The 20860-nt window shown below is 42.5% G+C and overlaps 2 protein-coding genes across 3 annotated transcripts in view; both read left to right on the top strand.

Annotated features, from left to right (window-relative positions):
- The window catches only part of iqsec2b (IQ motif and Sec7 domain ArfGEF 2b), a 50791-nt gene extending 47867 nt beyond the window's left edge, over positions 1 to 2924 (top strand). For both annotated transcript variants that reach the window (XM_079558451.1, XM_079558450.1), the window contains exons 10-14: positions 8 to 107; positions 188 to 349; positions 951 to 1142; positions 1324 to 1373; positions 1579 to 2924. In XM_079558451.1, the coding sequence (XP_079414577.1) occupies positions 8 to 107; positions 188 to 349; positions 951 to 1142; positions 1324 to 1373; positions 1579 to 2760 (1686 nt within the window). In that variant the 3' untranslated portion in view covers positions 2761 to 2924. The remainder of the gene's footprint in view (positions 1 to 7; positions 108 to 187; positions 350 to 950; positions 1143 to 1323; positions 1374 to 1578) is intronic.
- A 2500-nt stretch (positions 2925 to 5424) lies between these two features.
- On the top strand, positions 5425 to 19728 carry kdm5c (lysine demethylase 5C). The gene is made up of 29 exons (XM_079559227.1): positions 5425 to 5795; positions 6777 to 6924; positions 7140 to 7217; positions 7439 to 7561; positions 7647 to 7817; positions 7906 to 8040; positions 8887 to 8943; positions 9727 to 9850; positions 9938 to 10194; positions 11309 to 11467; positions 11583 to 11702; positions 12139 to 12297; positions 12451 to 12632; positions 12855 to 13017; positions 13104 to 13223; positions 13456 to 13650; positions 13787 to 13968; positions 14043 to 14167; positions 14452 to 14599; positions 14675 to 14765; positions 14938 to 15320; positions 15411 to 15549; positions 15619 to 15798; positions 15889 to 16017; positions 16093 to 16815; positions 16916 to 16952; positions 17035 to 17234; positions 17954 to 18124; positions 18869 to 19728. The coding sequence occupies exons 2-29, from the start codon at positions 6781 to 6783 to the stop codon at positions 18875 to 18877; spliced, it is 4704 nt and encodes a 1567-aa protein (XP_079415353.1). The 5' UTR covers positions 5425 to 5795; positions 6777 to 6780; the 3' UTR covers positions 18878 to 19728.
- The last annotated feature ends 1132 nt before the right edge of the window (positions 19729 to 20860 follow it).

Genomic DNA, 20860 nt, shown 5'->3' with positions numbered 1-20860 from the left:
TTTATAGGTGACCAAAATCTTCCAGAAGAAGAAAACCTCAGTGACCTACAGTTTCAGACAATCTTTCCCTTTGGTTGAGATGCAAGTGCACATGTTCCAGAGCTCATGTGAGACGTGTTTTTTTACTGCCATGTCGGTTAATGATTTCATGTTTTCTGCTATTATTATTTATTTCTCTTTACAACAGACTACCCTCATGGTATTCGACTGACCTCAGCTGTCCTGGGTGGAGAAAGAAAGGTCCTCATTGTCTTTCTGGCACCCAGTCAGCAAGATCGCACACGCTTTGTTAGCGATCTCAGGGAGAGCATCGCTGAAGTGCAGGAGATGGAGAAGTACAGAGTTGAATGTAAGCACCATCTTCATTGTGCCACCATTTTTATATATTTTTGTTAGGGGCAGTGCATATTTATGAACATCTACAATGTTTGCGATGTTAATATGCCAGATTATAGCTATTATATGCTAGTTTCCATATGTAGTCCCTTGGCAGCTGACAAAGATAAAACACGCACCAGCACAACAATGCCACAAGTACAATAATTGACAACAGGTCAGCGCTAAAAGTGTTCACAGGCCTTCCTTTATTTATTTGTTTATTTGGTCGGGACAGTGCATGTTATATTTGAAAGAAATATTCTCACAAAAAATCCACATATGTTGAACATGATTTTTACACAAACCTGCCATCTTAGTCCTTTCAACTGACAACAATCACATCCATGTGGTTGAATAATATGTATTGCATTAGTGGACTTTGAGTTGAAAACCATTCATGAATCTTTAATGTGAAGAACAGAAACCAGCCACTTTTTCTAAGTCTCATTGTTTGGGTTGGGGAATATATTGATACAACTTGTACAATATAACAATTTAATAAATGTTGTTAGGTCTTATATGTGGTTTCATTTTGATTTAAATACATTTAATTAAATCTCTGTGCTTAACAGCTGAGCTGGAGAAACAGAAAGGTGTAATGCGCCCGAGCCTGTTAACTGGAAATGTGGTGGGTGGTGTAGGGCTCAAGAGCGAAGTTGTTAATGGCACTTTGGGAAGAACAAGTTTTGATGACAACTGCTCATTGGGTGAGGGTCTCAAACGCACAGCGCTCAGCTCATCTCTCAGGGACCTTTCAGAGACAGGTGAGACAGCTGCATCTAAACACACAAATTGCATGTTTCCTCTCTCTGGCTTTAATTATGGTTGTTAAGTTCTTCTGTGGTCATTAAATTCTGTAAATAGATCCTATACCTCCGTATGAAATCAACTCTCTTTCCACTCTGCAATCTTTCACCTTTTCTTCCTCTTCCTGGTGGGCTACAGGGAAGCGTGGTCGCAGGAACAGTGTTGGTTCTCTGGACAGTACCATGGAAGTAAGTCTTTAAGATAAGCTATCGCTTTGTTTCACAACTAGACCTGCATTTCCCTTCAAAGACTTATCTAGCATGTCTTGTTCAAGTTTGTTCGTTTTTCTGGCACTTGTTTTTGTTTTGAGATGTCCTTTATTTGTTCCTGTGATGACAGAGGAATAGAAGAAAGTGTTACTGCCCAGTACATGTTGCTTCTATGTGTTCCCAGGGCTCTGTCATTAACAGCCCACAGCCGCACCAGCGTTATGCGGTGCCTGGGGTTGTCTCTGGATGCTATGGATCAGAAGACTTCCGGCCTCACCGCCCCATCCTGAGCCCCGGAACGGGGGTGGGGGGTGGGCCGGGGCAGCAACATACCACTGCTGGGACAGGAGTTGGGGGAGTCTCCAGCAGTGCAGAGAGAGCAGGAGCGGGGAGCGGACCTGGGGGGAGCAGCAGCAACAACAGCGTCTCTTTCCTGGGCTCACTATTCGGCAGCAAGCGCGCCAAACCACCTGGGCCCCTTATTCCACCGGGGCCACCGTACCCCGCACCTGTCCCCCCACCGACTACAGGGGGCCCCCCTCCTCACTCCCCGTCATCTCTGTGTCCGCTAGAGGGGGGACCTACCAAGATTCAGGCACTGCACGCACAGTACTGTCACGCGAACACCGTGCAGCCGCCTCCACCTTACTACCATCACCATCGGTACCACGTGCAGCCATTCCCGCCACCTATACAAGGAGTTTCCCCTCATACTTTACAGAGAGGCCCGCTACCTTGTCGGCCCGCCCTCGGCCCACCGCCGCTTACACCACACCCGCAGCTGGCCCATCTCTCCCAGCTATCCCAGCATGGGCTTCAGGGTCGCTTCGGCAACATGGTGGTGGGGTGTCCACCACCCCTTTCTCCTCACTCCCAACATTCCCAGAACCCCCTTGCCCTTTACCACGTGCAGTCCATACACTCAGCCAGAGGGGTAGGCGGCCCTGGTACCAAACCTCCCTTAACCCTGTCCCACTCCCACCCGCACCCCCACGCACACTCCCAAACCCACCCCGGACACGTGCACACACCACACCCATCCAGCCACTCCAACCACCAAACACACTTCATATTCGGCACTCTGCCCCACAATCTGCCGTCCGCTACCGTGAATGCGCATCTCGCAGCCTCCGGCGGCCCGTATCTGCCCCAGTACCCTCCTCTTTCTTCTATCCCCCCTCCCCCACCGCACTCCCCTTTACCCCCCCCTTCGTCCCCCCTTACCCCTCTTACCCCTCTCTCCCCTCACCCCCCCCAGCACCCAGGGCAGCCTCCGCAGGCGCCACAGGTGACGGGATCTGGAGCGACAGGTACCGTGGGCAGCTCCAAATCCAAACCTATCAACCGGATAAGTACCGTAGTGTGAACCGCACTTGGTCTCGCAGCCAGCGCTCGGACGATCGGTCGGACCACAGAGTCAGGAGCCGCACCAAAGCGCACCGCTCAGAGAGTAACAGCAGCAGCATGACCGACAAGAGGAAACGCAGCCTGCTCCGGCTCTGCTACTTTCACCTGCGGTTCCCTCACATGTAGATGAGTTACCAGGATGAATGTAGGAAATGCGCCAACCCACAATCAGAAAAACCTATAGCCATAAGATGAAGAACTATATATATATATATAGTATACTGAAGATACAATATATATATGTATATATATATATATACATATATATATATATATATATATATATATATATATATATATATTGTATCTTCAGTTTGAATTATTTAAAGTCTAGTCTAGTTATACACGTATAAGACTATTTACATGTGCAGTATCATTGTGATATGTGACAACAGATCAATGAAGACCATATTGTACCTTCAGCTGCTCAAAAGAAGTCTGCCAGGGTCGGCCAGAAAAACAGATTGCCAAAATGTCTCTTTGCAATAATTTTCTTGGCTTTATGATGTCTGTCGATTTTTGAATCTTGCAGGTCCCGCTTTGCTGGTAATGTTTTTCTAAAACAAAAAAATGTTAGACCTCAAATGCATTACTTTTAAATGAATGCACGATCACCTAATTGTCTTTTGCTTAAAGTTATATGTTACTAAAAGCCACCTGGCTTTTTAACACATTCCTTGTGGGGTTTGGGACTCAATAATACAATCAATCATATAATTTGAATGTTCTGAAGCTTTTTGCTGTTTTATTGATATTATGATACCTGCTATGAGTATGATGATTATTGTTCTATAATTGTTTTGATCAGTGAATATATCGGCAGATGTATGTAAGTGGTTATAGAAAGTTTATGCACATATGAAGCTCTACAGTTTGCCATAGCTCCTTGTGGGCAATCTAACATGTGAAGTGTAAGTCCTTAATACAATAACTTGTTTTTAATTTGCCATTTATCTAAATAGTATCAGATACTGATTGTGCTTCTGTTAAATTGATTTCATCACCCAATTTAAACTTGTTTTGAGGTTTGTGCTCTTATTACAAACCTGATCACTATACACATCTTTATCACATTTTAACTCACAGTAAATTGTGGAATAGATTGTTTATCTTTTTATTGGCCACTTGTGACTTTTGCCATCAATGATGATAGTTTCATTTTATGTTAATCCATGGTTTAAAGAAGCACGGTTTGACCTGAGGTTTTGTGATTTTGCACATGTGATGTCTGAACTCAGTAATGGCCTTTTTCTAATCCTCCCTTTCTTGCCACTAGAAATATCTTTATACATTTTCAGATGCTTTTGCATCTTGGGGAAATGTTAAGAATGTAAAATAGCCTTCAGCTTTTGTGTATTCCCTTTTGCTACTTCTGTATTTGAGACACTGAAACCTTGAAACAGGTGAACAAGGGTCATGTGTATTCTTAATTGAGAGGGATACATTATCTACTATAACAAGCTTGAAATGGCAAGAAGAACTAGAAAGCCTAACATTGTTTGGGGAGATAAAAGAATGTGAGATAAAGAAATGTATTAACTTATGTTGATGATTCTTTTATGGTATCTGTTGAACTCCTGCATGAATTTGTCCACATTTATTGAATAGATTATATTGTATAAATTTGAATGTACATAATATATTATATATAAGCTTCTCATAACCATGGGATATACTGCCATTATGTTTTGGGGTACATGCATGTGAGTGCCGCTCAGTTTGTACATAAAAGAGAGATAAATGAAGGCCAAAAGAAATATTGATTTATTTTATTTGTTATTATTTAGACTGAAGATGAGAGAATGTGGTAATGTGGTTAAAGTGCAAAGACTAAAGCCTAACACTGTACATTTGGTGCACCTAATATTATTTTAAACAAATATTTCAGATTTTTTATTTGTGTATGTAAAGGCCTATTATGTGTATTGGAAGAAAAGAGAATTGAGATGTGAATATTTATTGCTACTGATAAAAATTAAAGTGTCCTTGAAGTGACTTGGTCTCTGTTGTCTTTACTTATAAAACATACTGCCATTCATGACTTTTTAGCGCCCTCCACCGAATTTCGACCGCAACAGCACGCGGGCTCACACAGACGCCACATACATACACCTTCCCACAAGCGATACTCGTGAAAAAAGCAAATAGCTTTGTCTATATTTGATAAGAAAACTAAGTTTGAAATTATGAAAATTAGTTTAAAGCCTTATTCTAGCTCAATCAGCCAAGTGGTCTTCTGAACGATAATAGGAAATATTTGAGTTAAGCAAGGGCATAGAAATTAAGAATTACCCCTTTTGCTGTGGATGTAAGTACAGCAGTTGTGAGATGTCTATGCCCTTATGAAGAATGATAATAACTAAGATGTCTGGGTGGTCAATTGTACCTCACCTATTCTACATGCAGTGGGTGCACAGCATTGACCTACATTATTATATATAGCTAAATAACATGCGCTTGTAACAAAAACACTGTTTCTAACTATTTCAACTACTCTGTCTCGTTTGTATGCAATAAAATGAAGATGAAAGCCATTACTGCACAGGCACGTTCACTAGTGCACGTACATCTTCTGACAAATGAGAAGGAGACGTGAGAAAAATTGAGGCGCTTCGGTCGTGAGAAAAAAAAAAAAAAAAACTAAGATGGCGTCTCGTAAAGAAAGATAGGATGGCCTGAAAGGAGTGTCGGTCTTGGTCGAAAAATGGTTGATAACGACATATTAGATAAAGTGTGAAGCTTTTGACTGCTTTAAACCCATCGTTGCCGTCTATGCTCCGCTCTTCGCTTTTTTCGGTAGAAGGGGATACATGGAAATATCAGGCTGAAAAGCGGTGTGTCAACTAGCTAGCGACGGCGGCGGTTAGCATCGTTAGCTAACTGGTCCCGACACAGCTGGCCAACGTTAGCTAAGCCAGCAGGCATCAACACAGCGGAGAAAGAAACCACCACCGCCAGCACTGAACTATCCCAGGACAGCGAAGTGTCAGTGGGGTCAGTCTTCAAAACACATTACTTGTTGTGATTCCGACCGCTATAATCGGCATAAAGCTAATATTATGGTGTTCAATCAATGCTAGCCTGCGCGTGATACGGGAACATACGGGCTTTAAAGTAGTGAGGTTAGCATGTCTGGAGTCTGTTTTGAGCCTAATTTCTGGTCTGCTAACTAGCGTTGATATGAGCCTGAAGAGGTAATGGGGCTGGTGTATAGGGAGCTCGAAGGCCTCAGTGGTATGTTTTAGCTCCAATCGCTGTGTGAACCAAAGTCATTAAGCTTGTTGACATACTTTAACACATTATGCGTATGACTCAAATACAATACATCATTTATATTGTTGATACTGCATTTTTAAGTTGTTGATTTTGAGGATTGGTGTTTCTCAAGTTTAAATCGCCATAGCTACCAGTTATAAGGTTAAAAATCAGAATTATAATGATAACATGTGTACTCGAGTGGATATTAGTGAGATTTTATGTCCACATTGGTTTGCATACGTGTATACATGGTGTTCTATTTACTCACTTCAGTCCACCTTCACGTAGGGATGCTTTTATGGCCTTTGGGTTCATGGCCTCCTCCTCGCCATTGTTTGTTGAAACCTGGTGAACAATCAGGTATAGAGGCTGCATGCTATTTTAATGACTTTGACATATACATTTACTTACTGTTGTATCATTTGTTTTTATGAAGTTCTTTGTCTGGTGCAAGACCACTCTGGCCTTTGTGAATGTTTTCAAAATAGAGGATCTGTTTGGAGTGGTTTGTCTTTTTGCTGGGTGCCATCAGCCTTGTTTATTTCCTCTGAGGATTAATGATAAGGATTAGAAGACTATTAGTACATAGTGCGCACATTTTAAGTGATTGATTTGGTTCTTTCTTTATGCAAGATGATGTTTGTTTGTTTTTTTCACTGATTGATTGGCTCCTTCATACCGATGCATACAAACATTAATGCTGGTTCTTTTGTTCAGGGCAATGGATGTGGATGAGTTTGTTCCTCCCCCGGAGTGTCCAGTTTTTGAGCCCTCATGGGAGGAGTTCCTGGATCCCCTTGGCTACATTGCCAAGATACGTCCCATTGCAGAGAAGTCTGGAATCTGCAAAATTCGACCTCCTCAGGTAATTGCATGTAAAATTATGAAAATACATTTCAAAGGGCACACGTGTATCTGTCCTATCAATTTCATAAATGTAAAATAGTTGGCATTTTTGCGAACCCTTCAAATGCTTTACATTTGCTAGCATTAGGGTGGTTTATAAATACCACTTTACTATTTTCTGGTACACTACTGCAGTATTGACGTATTGGCGTTGTTGTTGTTGTTCTAAAACAGGATTGGCAACCACCTTTCTCCGTGGAACTGGATACTTTTCGTTTTACACCTCGTATCCAGAGGCTAAATGAGTTGGAGGTAAGTTATCTATTATATATCAGCTCTGTACAGTGTTTCACAAGATATTATAACATGCAAATTAAACTCTTTGTTAACTGTTTAAAATGTAGATGTTCAGTGGCAGGTTTTTATTCTTTTACAAACTGTATTATGAAATAGCCTCTGTAGAAATCTGTGCAAAATGCTCCGTATATTGTACATATATTGCGTATGTTCATCTTCTTCTCTATTTTTTTCAGGCGGAAACAAGGGTCAAGCTGAACTACTTGGACCGCATTGCAAGATTTTGGGAGTACCAAGGATCCTCACTAAAAATTCCACACATTGAAAGGCGCATTGTTGACATCTTTAGCTTGTCCAGGGTCCGTCTTACTATCTTACTCTTGTCAGATGTTTTTGATCTTGTTATACTTTGTCCTTAAAGTAAGTCTCTGGTTTGTGTTTCAGATTGTTACTGATGAAGGCGGTTTTGACATGGTCTGTAAAGAGCGGCGCTGGGCTCGCGTGGCCCAGAGGCTCGGTTATCCCGTGGGCAAAAATGTTGGTTCTCTTCTGCGTTCCCATTATGAAAGGATTGTCTATCCTTTCGAAATGTTTCAGTCTGGTTCCAGCATGATGGTACGAGTTTTATGGCCAAAGTGTTCAAATGGAGGGTGAAATTCAAGCTTTCAGTGCTTCAGCATGTTTCTGTTTGTAATTTACGTAGCACTGTAAGCCAAAGCACTATGATGGGGAGGAAGTGGATAAAGAATACAAGCCCCACTCCATCCCTCTGCGACAGTCTGTCCCTCCGTCCAAAATGAGCACCTATGGGCGCCGTGCAAACCGTTGCCAACCTGATGTGAGTAAAGTTATGATCATACGGGAAATGTATGCGGGCAGCTACTATCAACTGCAAAACCACTAATGCCTAACCACTGCTTAACGTGCGTGTCCCTTTTTTTTTCCAGCCTCATTACACCCGCAAACACCTTGACAATAAATAGCATTTCTATTTCAATTAAAGTCTGAAAATCACAGACAATGTTGTAGCATTATGACTTCTTTTTAACACTCAGTTGATCAAAACTGCACTCATTTGCGCATCTTGGCTTGCTTCCTCTGTGACCAGCTGACCAATTTTGTTTCCTCTGATAGCCGCTTTCTGTCAGTCTGTGACTTTTCACTGTTCCTTTGCTCTCTTTTTTACTATAAATCACCAAAATGCATCTTTTATACATTTTAGCACTAAGCTCATACATTTATATTAGCCTCCTAAAATATTAAAATTATCAAACTATGTAACAGCTGTGCATATTACACTGATCGCACATGTAATCGATAGTCAGCCCAAATAGTGCCTGATCCAGTTGAACAAACAGTGCTATTATTTATTTTTTTTCCTGAGATTTGCATGACACTTCATGCTCAGATGTGGGCGTATCAGAATTATCCAAAGGAAAGATCAATGTGATCATTTGTTTGCCATAAGGACTATTATTTTGCATATTTAACCCAGTCACAAATTATACCATTGAATAGTCATTTCCCTTCCTCCACTGTAGACACTGCAGGTCTGTTTGATGAGATGTAATCTGAAACCAGGCACTTATTGATGGTAGGGAAGTTCTGCTGACGGCGCCCTCCCTCTGTAGTCTCTGTCCCTCTTGTCTTAGTTTATTGTTGCTGTTGTTGTCTCCCTTTGCAGGGTCCAGAGGATGTGGCCCCTCATCCTCTCAGCACAGGCTCTGAGCTCCACTCTGCGGTACTGCCTCTCGAGCCAGCGGGCCTCCCCCTCTGCTCCCCGCTCTGCTCCTGCTCTCACTTAACCACCTCACACAAGTTTTGAGTGTCCGATGTGTTCGTTATATTAACACCATCTCATTAACATACTATCATGCCTATTCTTGTAACTCCAGACCTATGGTGGACTGTGTGTGGGGCACATGTCAGTATTAGTAAAACTGTTAGAGTGTGAAGTCAGTAAATTCATTTTCACATTTTAAAGAGATTGATAATGAAGCAGTTTCTCAGATTAAAGAATACTTCAAATTTAAGTGCAATTCAGTGACGCTCCCTGTGTACCATGTTAACATTGCCTGGCTACAGCATTGCCTGCAGTTGCTATCATTAGTTCTGCATGTGCCCCATATTGCACTTAAATTTAATTTACACATTAAGATTAGTACTAGATGCACTGCAGGTGTGTAGATTTTTCCTCAAACAAATTTTCATAATAGTTCTACCCTTTTGTGCAATGGGAGTATTCTTTGGTATATGTTGTATACATCAATCTGCTGATGTATCTGTGTGAGGCTTCTGGTGATTTTTGGTGGTGGGCCCTAACCTTTCTGATGTTCACTTTTCAGTTTCTAGTGAAATGGGTCACTTTTCTTTTCACCTAGTATAATATCCCCTTGTGATGCATTGCTATGCTGTCTTGTTTAAAAACATACTTTTGCACTTGGCCGCTCAGTCCTTGCTTTGCTTTGTGCTCAATTCTTAACAGATTATTCATAGACCCATAAGTATTTGCCTTTCTCCACAGCCTGAACCCACAGAGGAAGACATCGAGAAGAACCCAGAGCTGAAAAAGCTGCAGATTTACGGGGCAGGACCCAAGATGATGGGACTGGGACTAGTAGCCAGAGACAAGGGCATCAAGAAGAAAGGTACAACTACAAACATGTGAATGAACTGATGCTTTTCAAAATAAGCTTCAGAATTGATTACGGTTTGTGTTTTGTTCTCTTCTTTAGAAGAATTGCCTCAAACGGTTAGTATCAAGGAAGTTGCAGCTCCTGAGAGTAACTCAGTCAAGACTGAGGTGGAAGTGTCTCAAGACAAAACAAGTGAAGAGGGCGCTCCTCCGTCGTCGTCGCCCCCTCCCTCCGACCTCACAGTCAAAACGGACGTAAAGAAAGAGGAGGCAGAGGATGAGAAAGATTTATTAACCGAAGATCCTCGCACCAAAAGGACCATGAGGCTGAGACAAAACCTTAACAACACAAACCCGGTAAGATTTACATTGTTTTTATAAGTTAATGTGACTCTAATGTGGTGTTTAGTCTTTATTTTAACCAATATACATTCATGTTGAAATATTGTTTTAATTATTTGTTTAAAAAGTGTGTAGGGAAAGCATTTGTACACAGACGGACTGTAGAGAGTTTAGCTTCCTGTGTCATGAGCAATGAATTCACTCCAGACCTACGCTTTAATGAATGTCCAATAATGACTTCACCACTTGAGCTGATTGCAATGTAACAACCCTTCAGTTGTTTAGAAATCCTTTTGTTACCATGATTTTTTTTGTATCGGACTATTACATAAGTAAACATGACGGATAGAAGAACTTTTACTCACCATTAATAGCTTTTTAAAAAACAAGATATCCAAAATCCCCTCTGAAAAAATCTTTGTAGCTAATGTACCAACAAATGTAAGCCATGAATGTTAAAATGGATTCAAGTATTATTTAGATTTCCTCTGCAAAAAAATTATAATTACATTTTGCCTTATTTTTATATATAAACAAATAATACAGCAATACAGTGGTTTAGATGTTTGTAAATATTATACAGCAAAAAGTTTCAAAACGATATCACCCACTTTAAATGTTTTCCCTATTCACTTGCAGTGTCTCGCCTTCATTATTTGTTAAAATATGCAAATTAGTTCATTGTCTTTTGACAATTTTTCTTCTTGGAAGTGAATTTTGAGAATGATATTTGGTGAAATGGGAAAGTTGGAGAACAAAGAAGCTGAAAATATAAGCACTTTTTGTGATAAATCGGTCCAGACTATGTCCTATTGTTTTAATGGAAATCGATTTCACCAAAAGTGGCTGAAAATGAAAACAGAAATGTTCTTAACTTTGGAAGTACTTGATGTATTTCAAAAATTCAAAAAGCCTTCTCGCCCTCTTGCTGACCTATAACACCCCATCTTATCTACTCTACTTCATCTGGCATTGCTAGTCTGAAGACTTCCTGAACCTGCACTATTTCAATAAATCTAAAGTAGTCAAAGCTATTCAAGTCAAAATGACATTTAGGATCTAAGTAATGATAACTAATGTTGCAATTCCTCGTAACTTATGCTGGAGCATTTGCCGTCTTTCGTCACAGGTTGATTCCTTTGTTTGCCGAATGTGCGGTCGTGGAGATGACGACGAGAAACTCCTGCTCTGTGATGGATGTGGTGACAACTACCACACCTTCTGTCTCCTGCCCCCTCTCACCGACCCCCCAAAGGGCCGCTGGCGCTGCCCCAAATGTGTTGCAGAGGTAAGAAAAAGATAACCTGCTTTTACATACTACTTCTTTCTGTGTACATCTGCGTATCTTCAATTTGTTTATTCTTTCAATTTAAATATATTTTATTTGTATGCAAACTTTCCAGGCGTGCAAGAAGCCCTCAGAAGCATTCGGCTTTGAACAGGCCACTCGAGAATACACTCTGCAAAGTTTTGGCGAGATGGCTGATTCATTCAAAGCAGATTACTTCAACATGCCTGTTCACGTAAGTGCACCACTTTAACCTAATACTAAAACAAGAAGAGCTGACATTGTGACCGTCTTCACTTAATGTTCTTGATTGAAAGCCATACTGCGTAACATTTCACCCCTTCAAAAGACAGTAAATAGAATAGCTTTTTATTTACATTACTGGTGTTTTATTGTTGAAAAATCCCTGGGACTTCCTCTACATGTAGCCAAACAGGAGCTTTAAAGGCAGTAGGTTCTCTTCCAAATGTGTCACTTTGATAACCCACGACAAATAGCGTTGTCGATTATTATTATTGTATTTATTAGAGTTCTCCAACATTTCGCAATACACATTTAAAGTGGCCTGGTCCGCAATGTGACTTTAATTTCATATTGCTCGTATTTATTTTTGTCTCTCTTTGTAATTGCATTTGCTTTATGCACTTCTGATTTCTAAACATGTCTTGTAGATGGTTCCCACTGAGCTGGTGGAGAGGGAGTTCTGGAGGTTGGTTGGCAGCATCGAGGAGGACGTAACGGTCGAGTACGGAGCAGACATTCACTCCAAAGAGTTCGGCAGCGGCTTCCCAATGAACAAAGGCCAAAGGAAGCTCACGGAGGAAGAGGAGGTACAGGAACTGCTGCTCATGCCCTCTTTATTTATTATTAGTGCATTCTGTAGGTCCTTGGTGTTCATTTGATCACTGACCACCAAAGATTTATTATTAATTAAAAACACTTGGAGTTCGGAGGTGGTAACATCATCTGAATGTCTTTGACAGACCTACGCTCGCTCTGGCTGGAACCTGAATGTGATGCCTTTGCTGGAGCAGTCGCTGCTGTGCCACATCAATGGAGACATCTCTGGGATGAAGGTGCCCTGGCTCTATGTGGGAATGGTCTTTTCTGCTTTCTGTTGGCACATTGAGGATCACTGGAGCTACTCCATCAACTACCTGCACTGGTATGCCCACATCGTGCTTAGTGTTCTCCGGACACATGTGTATCATTTTGGTTGAGGAAGGGCCGTTTCACGTTGTACCAATTTATTTTCACATTGTAGAGTAAAAGTGTAATGAGCCAGAATTTATTGCAATACACCTCTTCTTTTACAATTCCCCTTGATTTCGATGAATCACTGTTAGTCATCATGTCGCTTTCCTAACACTGTGCTGTCGTGATTCAGGGGAGAGCCCAAAACGTGGTATGGAGTCCCGTCAGTGGCGGCAGAGCGACTGGAGGAGGTGATGAAAAAGCTCACCCCGGAGCTCTTCGAGTATCAGCCCGATCTTCTGCATCAGCTGGTCACCATCATGAATCCCAACATCCTCATGGCGCACGGCGTTCCGGTCAGTGTGTGGACTTGTCAAATTATACTTTTCCTATGTGGAATTTGTGGCTAGGATTGTTTTGTAAAGACGCACTGATTTTGCAGGTGGTGCGAACGAACCAGTGCGCGGGAGAGTTTGTCATCACTTTTCCCCGCGCTTATCACAGCGGCTTTAATCAGGGTTATAACTTTGCCGAAGCTGTGAACTTTTGTACGGCAGACTGGGTAAGCAGGGCAACTTCAGTATGATCCAATATGGCTAAGGTTTCAACGATATGATAATGATAAAGCTCTAGGACATATTAAAAACACTTGACTGAGACTGAATTTAAAGCATCAGTATATATTGAAAGATTACTGCACTGAATAAAGTGCACATCTATGCACAATATTAACTGCTGCCTTGAGATATTTTTCCAAAATCATGCAGCACTGACAACAGCCTTCTGTTTCCCAGCTGCCGGCAGGTCGTTCCTGCATTGAGCACTACAGGCGTCTGAGGAGGTACTGCGTGTTCTCACATGAGGAGCTGACCTGCAAAATGGCAACATGTCCAGAAAAACTCGACCTCACCTTGGCTGCCGCTACACACAGGGAGATGTTTATCCTCGTACAAGAAGAAAGGAAGCTAAGGAAGGCTCTGATGGAAAGGGTAGGATCTTCATTCATTTTACCGTTTAATTTAGTTTTATTCCTTTTATAGAATGGATTTAATGTGACTATAACAAAATGTAGAGCCTGTTCTAGAGAAATCTTCACATTGTAATGTCTTCTTTTATTTTCTATAGGGCATCACTGAGGCAGAGAGGGAGGCGTTCGAGCTCCTCCCTGACGACGAAAGACAGTGCGATAAATGCAAGACCACATGTTTCCTGTCTGCTCTGGCCTGCTCGAACTGTCCCGAGCGACTAGTGTGTCTCTACCACACTCAGGACCTGTGCAACTGTCCCACGGACAAACTCTACCTCAGGTCTGTGCAGGCCTTGCAGTTTTCCCAAGCAGATTGAGCAGCAAATTTACTCCGTTTACTTCTTCCGTCCACAGATACAGGTATACTCTGGATGAGTTGTTAGCCATGTTACACAAATTAAAAGTTCGCTCCGAGTCCTTTGATTCGTGGGCGAGCAGAGTTAAGGAGACTCTTGAACAGGAGGAGGGCAAAAAGATCGGTAAGAGATTAAACATATCCATTAATAGAGAGAGACAATGGTGGACTCCATGAAAGCAAGATGTATCGAATTTGTGCAGTTGTAAATCATCTTGTAGTATGAAAGTATAAAAGCCACTGATTAACAATTAGCTGCTTAAGGATTAGATAAAAGGAGTGACGATTTACTACAAAAATAAATTGCGCTTGCCACCATAGTCTCTCCATAAATCTGTTGGAAACACTGGATTATGGTGAATGAATGAACAGATTATGCTTCACTTGTGCCGTAATATACTCTTTCAGACCGTGCGGATCTCGATAAATTGAAGATGGAAGCAACAGAGAAAAAGTTTCCCGACAATGAACTGCTTCGCAAACTCAACAAAGTCCTAAATGACATGGAGCGCTGCCAAAAAACAAGTGCTGAACTCTTGAGTAATTCTAACAATGGGTATGTTGACTTTAATGCGATACATATGGATTTGTCTAATGTCTTTGGATTTAAGTTTAGTTTTTTTCCCCACAGTGAAAACAAAATGACACTGGCAGACCTGACGTCGTTGGTCAACACTATGAAGAATCTGCCTTGTGAAATGAACCAGTTGGGAGAAGTCAAGGTATTTTATTCTTGTAACTCTACTTACATTTCGAACTGATGAAACCTCAGTTTATTGCTAACGCTAGGTGTACCAGAGATTTTACATAAATTGTCTGCCCAAATACTGGTCAACCTACAAACAGTATATATTAAAACTAAAATGATCTAAATTTAAATGTTCTTTTATTTAGGCGATTTTGCAGACAGTGGAGTCTTTCCAGCAAGTGGCTCAAGCCTTTATCAACAGTAAGGACTGGAGGAAGGAGTCTCCCCCGGCGGAGGAGCTGCAGGCGCTGCTGGAGGAAGGTGCAGCGCTGCCTGTGACTGCCCCAGAGAGTGCCAAGCTGCGGGGGCTGAAGGAGCAGGGCCACTGGCTGGCCGATGTCAGGCAGACACTGGGCACAGAGAGCGGGGAGCGGCAGGAGGTCACACTGGCTGTTCTCAGGAGTCTCATGGAGTCTGGCTGTAATGTACCTCAGAGCGTCGGCGTGGAGACAGCAATGGCTGAGCTTCAGGAACTGCTCACTATCGCGGAGCGCTGGGAGGAGAAGGCTCAGATCTGCCTGGAGCAAAGGTAAGTCAAAGCCTGAGGCAGCAGCATGTACTGATATTTCAAACTCGTTCCTCCACTTTGTCCTAAACTATAACATGCTATTGTCAACAGACAGAAACACCCTCTCTCAACCCTGGAGGCCATAGTCGGCGAAGCTCAGCTTATTCCAGTCAAGCTGCCAAACATCATGGCCCTACAGGGCTGTCTAACACGGGCACGGGCGTGGGTCACTGATTTAGACGAAATTCAGGTATATTTTATTTAGACACTTATCTAATACGTTTTTGTTTGAACTAAATGTACTATCTTTCTCTTGTAGAATGGGGAACATTATCCGTGCCTAGATGATCTTGAGGGACTTGTGGCTATTGGAAGGGACTTGCCAGTGTTTATGAATGAGCTCCGGCAACTTGAACTACAAGTTACTAGTGCACACTCCTGGAAAGACAAAACTACCAAGACTTTCCTGAAGAAAAGTAGTCAGCATAGTCTGCTAGAGGCGAGTCATCAGGGGGTCACATTTGCACAGTTGCATAGTGCGACAGTTCTATTACAATGTAGTATCTAAAACTCAATGTTTCCACTACAGGTGTTATGTCCATGTGTAAAAAGGCGGGAGCGGCGGGACCACACAGAGCCCATGGAGGACCCTTTGGATGATACGGATACCAACACTTTAGGGCTCTCTGCGCAAGACCTAAGAGATCCTGCAGCTATTGTATGTTTGTTAAAATGATAAATGTATGTTTTTTATTGTTCTATGGATGTTGCATTTCCTGTTTTTCTTTACCAGATATTGGCTTTCAAAGAAGGAGAGCACCAAGAGAAGGAGGCTCTTCTGAGGTTACAGAAGCTAAACATGTGTAAATCTGGACTTGGTGTATTATGTTACAAAGAAGAAAAGGAGAATGGTGGCTGGGACAGTGCCATTGAAACGGACTCATCTAACCACTCAGAGAACTCTGTAAAGGAGAACGGCAGCAGTGTCCCGCCACAGACAGTGTGTGTTTGCGGAGGGCGGCCTCGGGTCCCGCAGTTACGCTGCCATCTTTGTAAAGACTGGTTTCACGGAGGCTGCGTCTCCTTCCCCTCGCTGCTCCCCTCCTCAGAACAATTGAACCCCCTCTGCTGGTGGGACTGGGACACACGGTTTCTGTGCCCACATTGCCAAAGGTCCCGGCGGCCTCGCCTCGAGACCATCCTGGCGTTACTCGTGGCTCTACAGAAGCTGCCAGTACGGCTGCCCGAGGGGGAGGCGCTCCAGTGTCTGACAGAGAGGGCCATCATGTGGCAGGGCAGAGCCAAGGAGGCGCTGGAGAGCTCGGAGATAAAGCAGGTTTTAGACCAGCTGCAGGAACTGAAAACCACTCTCCAGAGCGACACGGAGAAGAACACGGTGAAGAAGGAGCCAGAAGGGAGTTCAGTGATTGTGCTGTCAGATACTGAAGACGCAGAAGACGATTCAGTCATTGACCTGACAGATGAGTCGCCAAAGAAAAAACTCAATGGAGTCCAGGTAAAACTGCTCCAAATGAAAATTTAGCTCATTGGCACGCGTGATTCTCATAAAGAGTGTGGTGAGCTTGTTCTAATTATCTATTTTTGTTTTACCACAGGCTGCATGTGAAAATGGCCAGAAGTCTGATGAGACAGGTGACTTTTTTATGATCATCTGATATTAAACTGAAGATGTCAAGCTCTTCACGGTTGATCTAATCTCATTGAACTCTTTCAGGAGTGAGGTCATTGCTGCCTTTGCTTCCAACTCTTAAAGGCTCAGTTGTAGAGCTCCCGCCGGCCACTAGAGGGCAGCTGGAGGAGCTGCTGCTGGAAGGAGACCTGCTGGAAGTGACTTTGGACCAGACGGAGATTCTCTACAGGGTTTTACAGGCTGCCTCCGAGCCTCCCATAGAAACACTGAACACTCTGATTCAGGTTAGACCCTAATCTTTACACACACTGAAAGCCATGTTTGTCAATTCTTACAACCTCAGTAAATGAGCAAAGTCGTGACATCCCAGTATTGAGGATCTCACAATGTAAACGTGGATTTCTCCTATAGATGAAATTGCAAATTGGGTCTAAATGCGTTTGTCTTCTGGGACTACATAGAGGTACAGGAGTGCCAAATGCTGTAATGACGACCACAGGCAAACCGAGTTCTTGGGGCATTTTCACACATGTTTAAGAGCCTTGTGGGTCAAGCTGAGAGCGCCCTAGTTCCAACCACATTTACTTCAAAGTCAGTTCAGTCTGTGTTCGCATGCACCTGTGCCAGACGTCGCACCATCAGCCACATCTTACGATCCGCTGTTCACTGAACTTATTCCCATGACAACGGGCATAGTTTATCGCATTAACAGACCTGTGTTGGATTCACACTGGCCCAAAACTGCCGCTCTCGGGTTGAGAACCACTTTAAGTCGACCTAACTAGAGCCTGAGTGGAAACGCCCTTAGATTACTACTCTGATTTAGTTGTACACAGAATTGATTGCCACCTAAACATTTCGACCACCATTTTACCTCAACTTATATCTCTTATCGAGGCTCATTTCTTCAATACTTGTGAGACTTGCCACATTTTTACACCCCCACTGGCCGCCCTCGTTCATTCATGACTCAAAATGAATTTCCTGTTTTTGTGTGGTGTAGATTGAGCTTGAGGAGCAGAGAAACAACAGCCGTGGCCGGACCAAGGACAAAAGGAAGCGTAAGGGGCACAGAGGCTCAAACCGGGACGGGACTGACGCCTCGGAGTCCAAGAAACCCTGCCCCCCAAGTCAAAGCCCCTCCCTCCATCCAGCAGTCTACACGCATCCGGAGGTGACCGCTTTTATACCGTACACGACACTGCAGCATCCTACAGTCCTTTAGTTTCCTACTTGGATGGGGCGAGGCCAAGCACGTTACTGATGAGAGGCCATTTTGTGATGGGGTTTGGTTTAACTGTTGTTGTATAATGAACCTCACAAATGTGCTTTAGTGGAGAATAATGACCTCATCAGCTGGGTTAAAGTTAGGGTTAGCAATTTTGCATATCCATATCTCAAAGCGTATTGACCGGCGAGCTCACAGCCTATATGCCAGGGTGATCCCACAATTGAAAGCCACAACCTTTTCTTTTCTAAAACTATTTATTAGATCTTTGAGTGAAACACAACTTGCATCACATTTGCCGTTCCTAATCATAAATCTAACCCCTCGCCCAAACTCTAGACTCCTGATCAGGGCAAGTAACAGGTTAACCCCCCCACCAAAAAAGCACATACAAATGATTAATTAAAGGGTTTTGCGCTATTTGGTATTTTCTTTCATTTAGAAACAATATTTTGGCAGTAGCTAATTAGCATTTTTGTGTCATTGAACTCTTAACATTTGAGTACTTTGAACGGTGTATGGGAAAAAATAAATTTGATTTTTAATTGAATAAAAGCCAGGACTGTTGAGCACCATTCTTACTCCTGCCCCTCTACTCACAGCGCATTTAAAAATCAAAAAACAATGACCATTTTTGGAACACAATTTATTATTTGAAGGTGTAGTACTGAATATGTCTGTCTGTTGCAGATTTTGTGATGCACTGGACCTCTCCGTTTATACTGCGGCGACAGAAGACGGCGTCAAGTTTCTAAGCAAAGACTCGGGACATCCCACGCTATCCTGCATCCCTCGTCATAACCCCCTTTACATTCTCTCAACACTAAAGGAGCAAGGTGTCCTAGAATACACTCCATTATTACAAATAACCCCACAAAGCCACCTTTCACACTGTATTACCCCCTCGCCCGCTCCACCCCCCTCTTCCCCCCCATGGCCGCCTCTGTGGACATGTTAGGACTCTCGGACAGATGCGGGACTTTCTGTAATAGTGTCTTGAGTTGTTTCTGAGGTCAGTATGCTGTTATCACAACTGTATTAAATGCTAGTTCAAGCCTGGCTCAACTCCGACTGTTGCAGTATATCTTCGTACAAAAGCCCACGCGCGAGTTGGACGGACCGCTCGCGTGTGGGCGGGACTCTAGAGCTACGGTTCAGCAATCGTTTTTAGCTGATCTTTAAGAAACAAAACCATGGTCACTCTTTAAGTTATATTGAATATTAGTTGAAGGCTTGTTTTATGGATACATATTTTGTTAAAAGTGGGATATAAACTATTTGGGAAGTGTTAAAAAAACAGGCAGTCTCGTTTTTGGTGCTACTCTCTCAAAAAGTATCTGTACCTCTCGGCTCTTCCCCCTCATCCCGATCCTTTATGCCCTATATTTTATTTTTTTATGCTTTCATTCTGTTTTACTGCTTTATTTTACCTTTATTTTCTGCTCTCTGAAAAATCATAGCAACTTCACTGTATTTGTCATTTCTGAGTTCAAATTATTATATTAATATTATGGATATTACGGACACACAGTGGTCGTGAATTTGTGTATAAAGTTTTCATTTTAATGTTTCTTTTCACACTTGTTAGAAAATAAAGGTTTAGAATTGTAGGAATTTGTCTCGTTTCTGCTTTAAATTCTTTTGGGCAGCTTAGCGTTGGTGTTTTTTTTAGCTCTTTGACATGTCCAGTGAATAAGCTAGACCAGGGCTATCGGCCAATCAGAAGTTAGTTGTGTTGTGGGAGGGACGTGCATTGGGGGCTCTGAGCTAGAAAATATATTACCGCCGATGCTAAAGCAAGCGTCTCACTGTTTATGTCATGGGGCGGGGCAATTAATTGAAAACACAATCTGTACTTTGGTCAATCTCAATAATTTTCATGGGACTACAGCCAGAAACTGAACCTAGTTTTGGAGATTGGATGAGATTGTGGTGTGTTCAATGATACTGGAGGAAAAAAAGCTTTTGTTTTTGAGCTGAAGTTTGTATAAAAGGTTTTAAAGAGGGGGTATTCTGCTTTTTTCAATCACACAGCACCAGTCTATATCACACTACAATGATGACCAAACCTTCTGTTGGTCTGTAAATGCAGTAAATTAGAATAACTGCCTTGTATAAAATTGCTCTCTCAAAATGGCTGTAGTGAATGTCTTGAAATAGGCCTCTGTCTCTTTAAGAACCTCTGAGCCTTTCCGACACGCCCCCTCCACACAATAGGTGTGTTTAAGATGAAGTGCTCCTCGCCTCGATTCCAGACGAGACCAGGCGGTGGCGTCAGAGGGCGGAGAAAGGCGCCTCTAATCAAGGCAGACACATCTCAGCCCCGAGAACAGAGAGGAGCCTCAGATCACGCAGCGTCTCGCGTTTGTTAGAAAGAGTTTGGGAATAAAACTATTTTAAAAGTTTGTGAACACATTTCTGCATCTCCCACACACCAGACAGACGCCCCATCACTACAGCAAAAATAACAGACTCTCCTCTTACAGTTTAGGATTAGAATAATAAACGTATGCATATTTAAAATGTAGGCCATATGTTGAACACACTGGCACTTTCTGTCAAATATGAAGACTCTGAAGCATTTCTGCAGATGTAAGTAGATCTTGGTGATGAGAAAAAAGGAGGCAGGAGCTGCGGAGCGTCAGGGCAACACGTTTCTGATCTAAACACAATTCATATCCA

The sequence above is a fragment of the Gobius niger genome, assembly GCF_951799975.1.
Source record: "Gobius niger genome assembly, chromosome: 6".
In the NCBI taxonomy this organism is placed as follows: domain Eukaryota; kingdom Metazoa; phylum Chordata; class Actinopteri; order Gobiiformes; family Gobiidae; genus Gobius; species Gobius niger.
The sequence above is the reverse complement of the archived record's forward strand: the minus strand, read 5'-3'. Positions and strand labels throughout refer to the sequence as shown.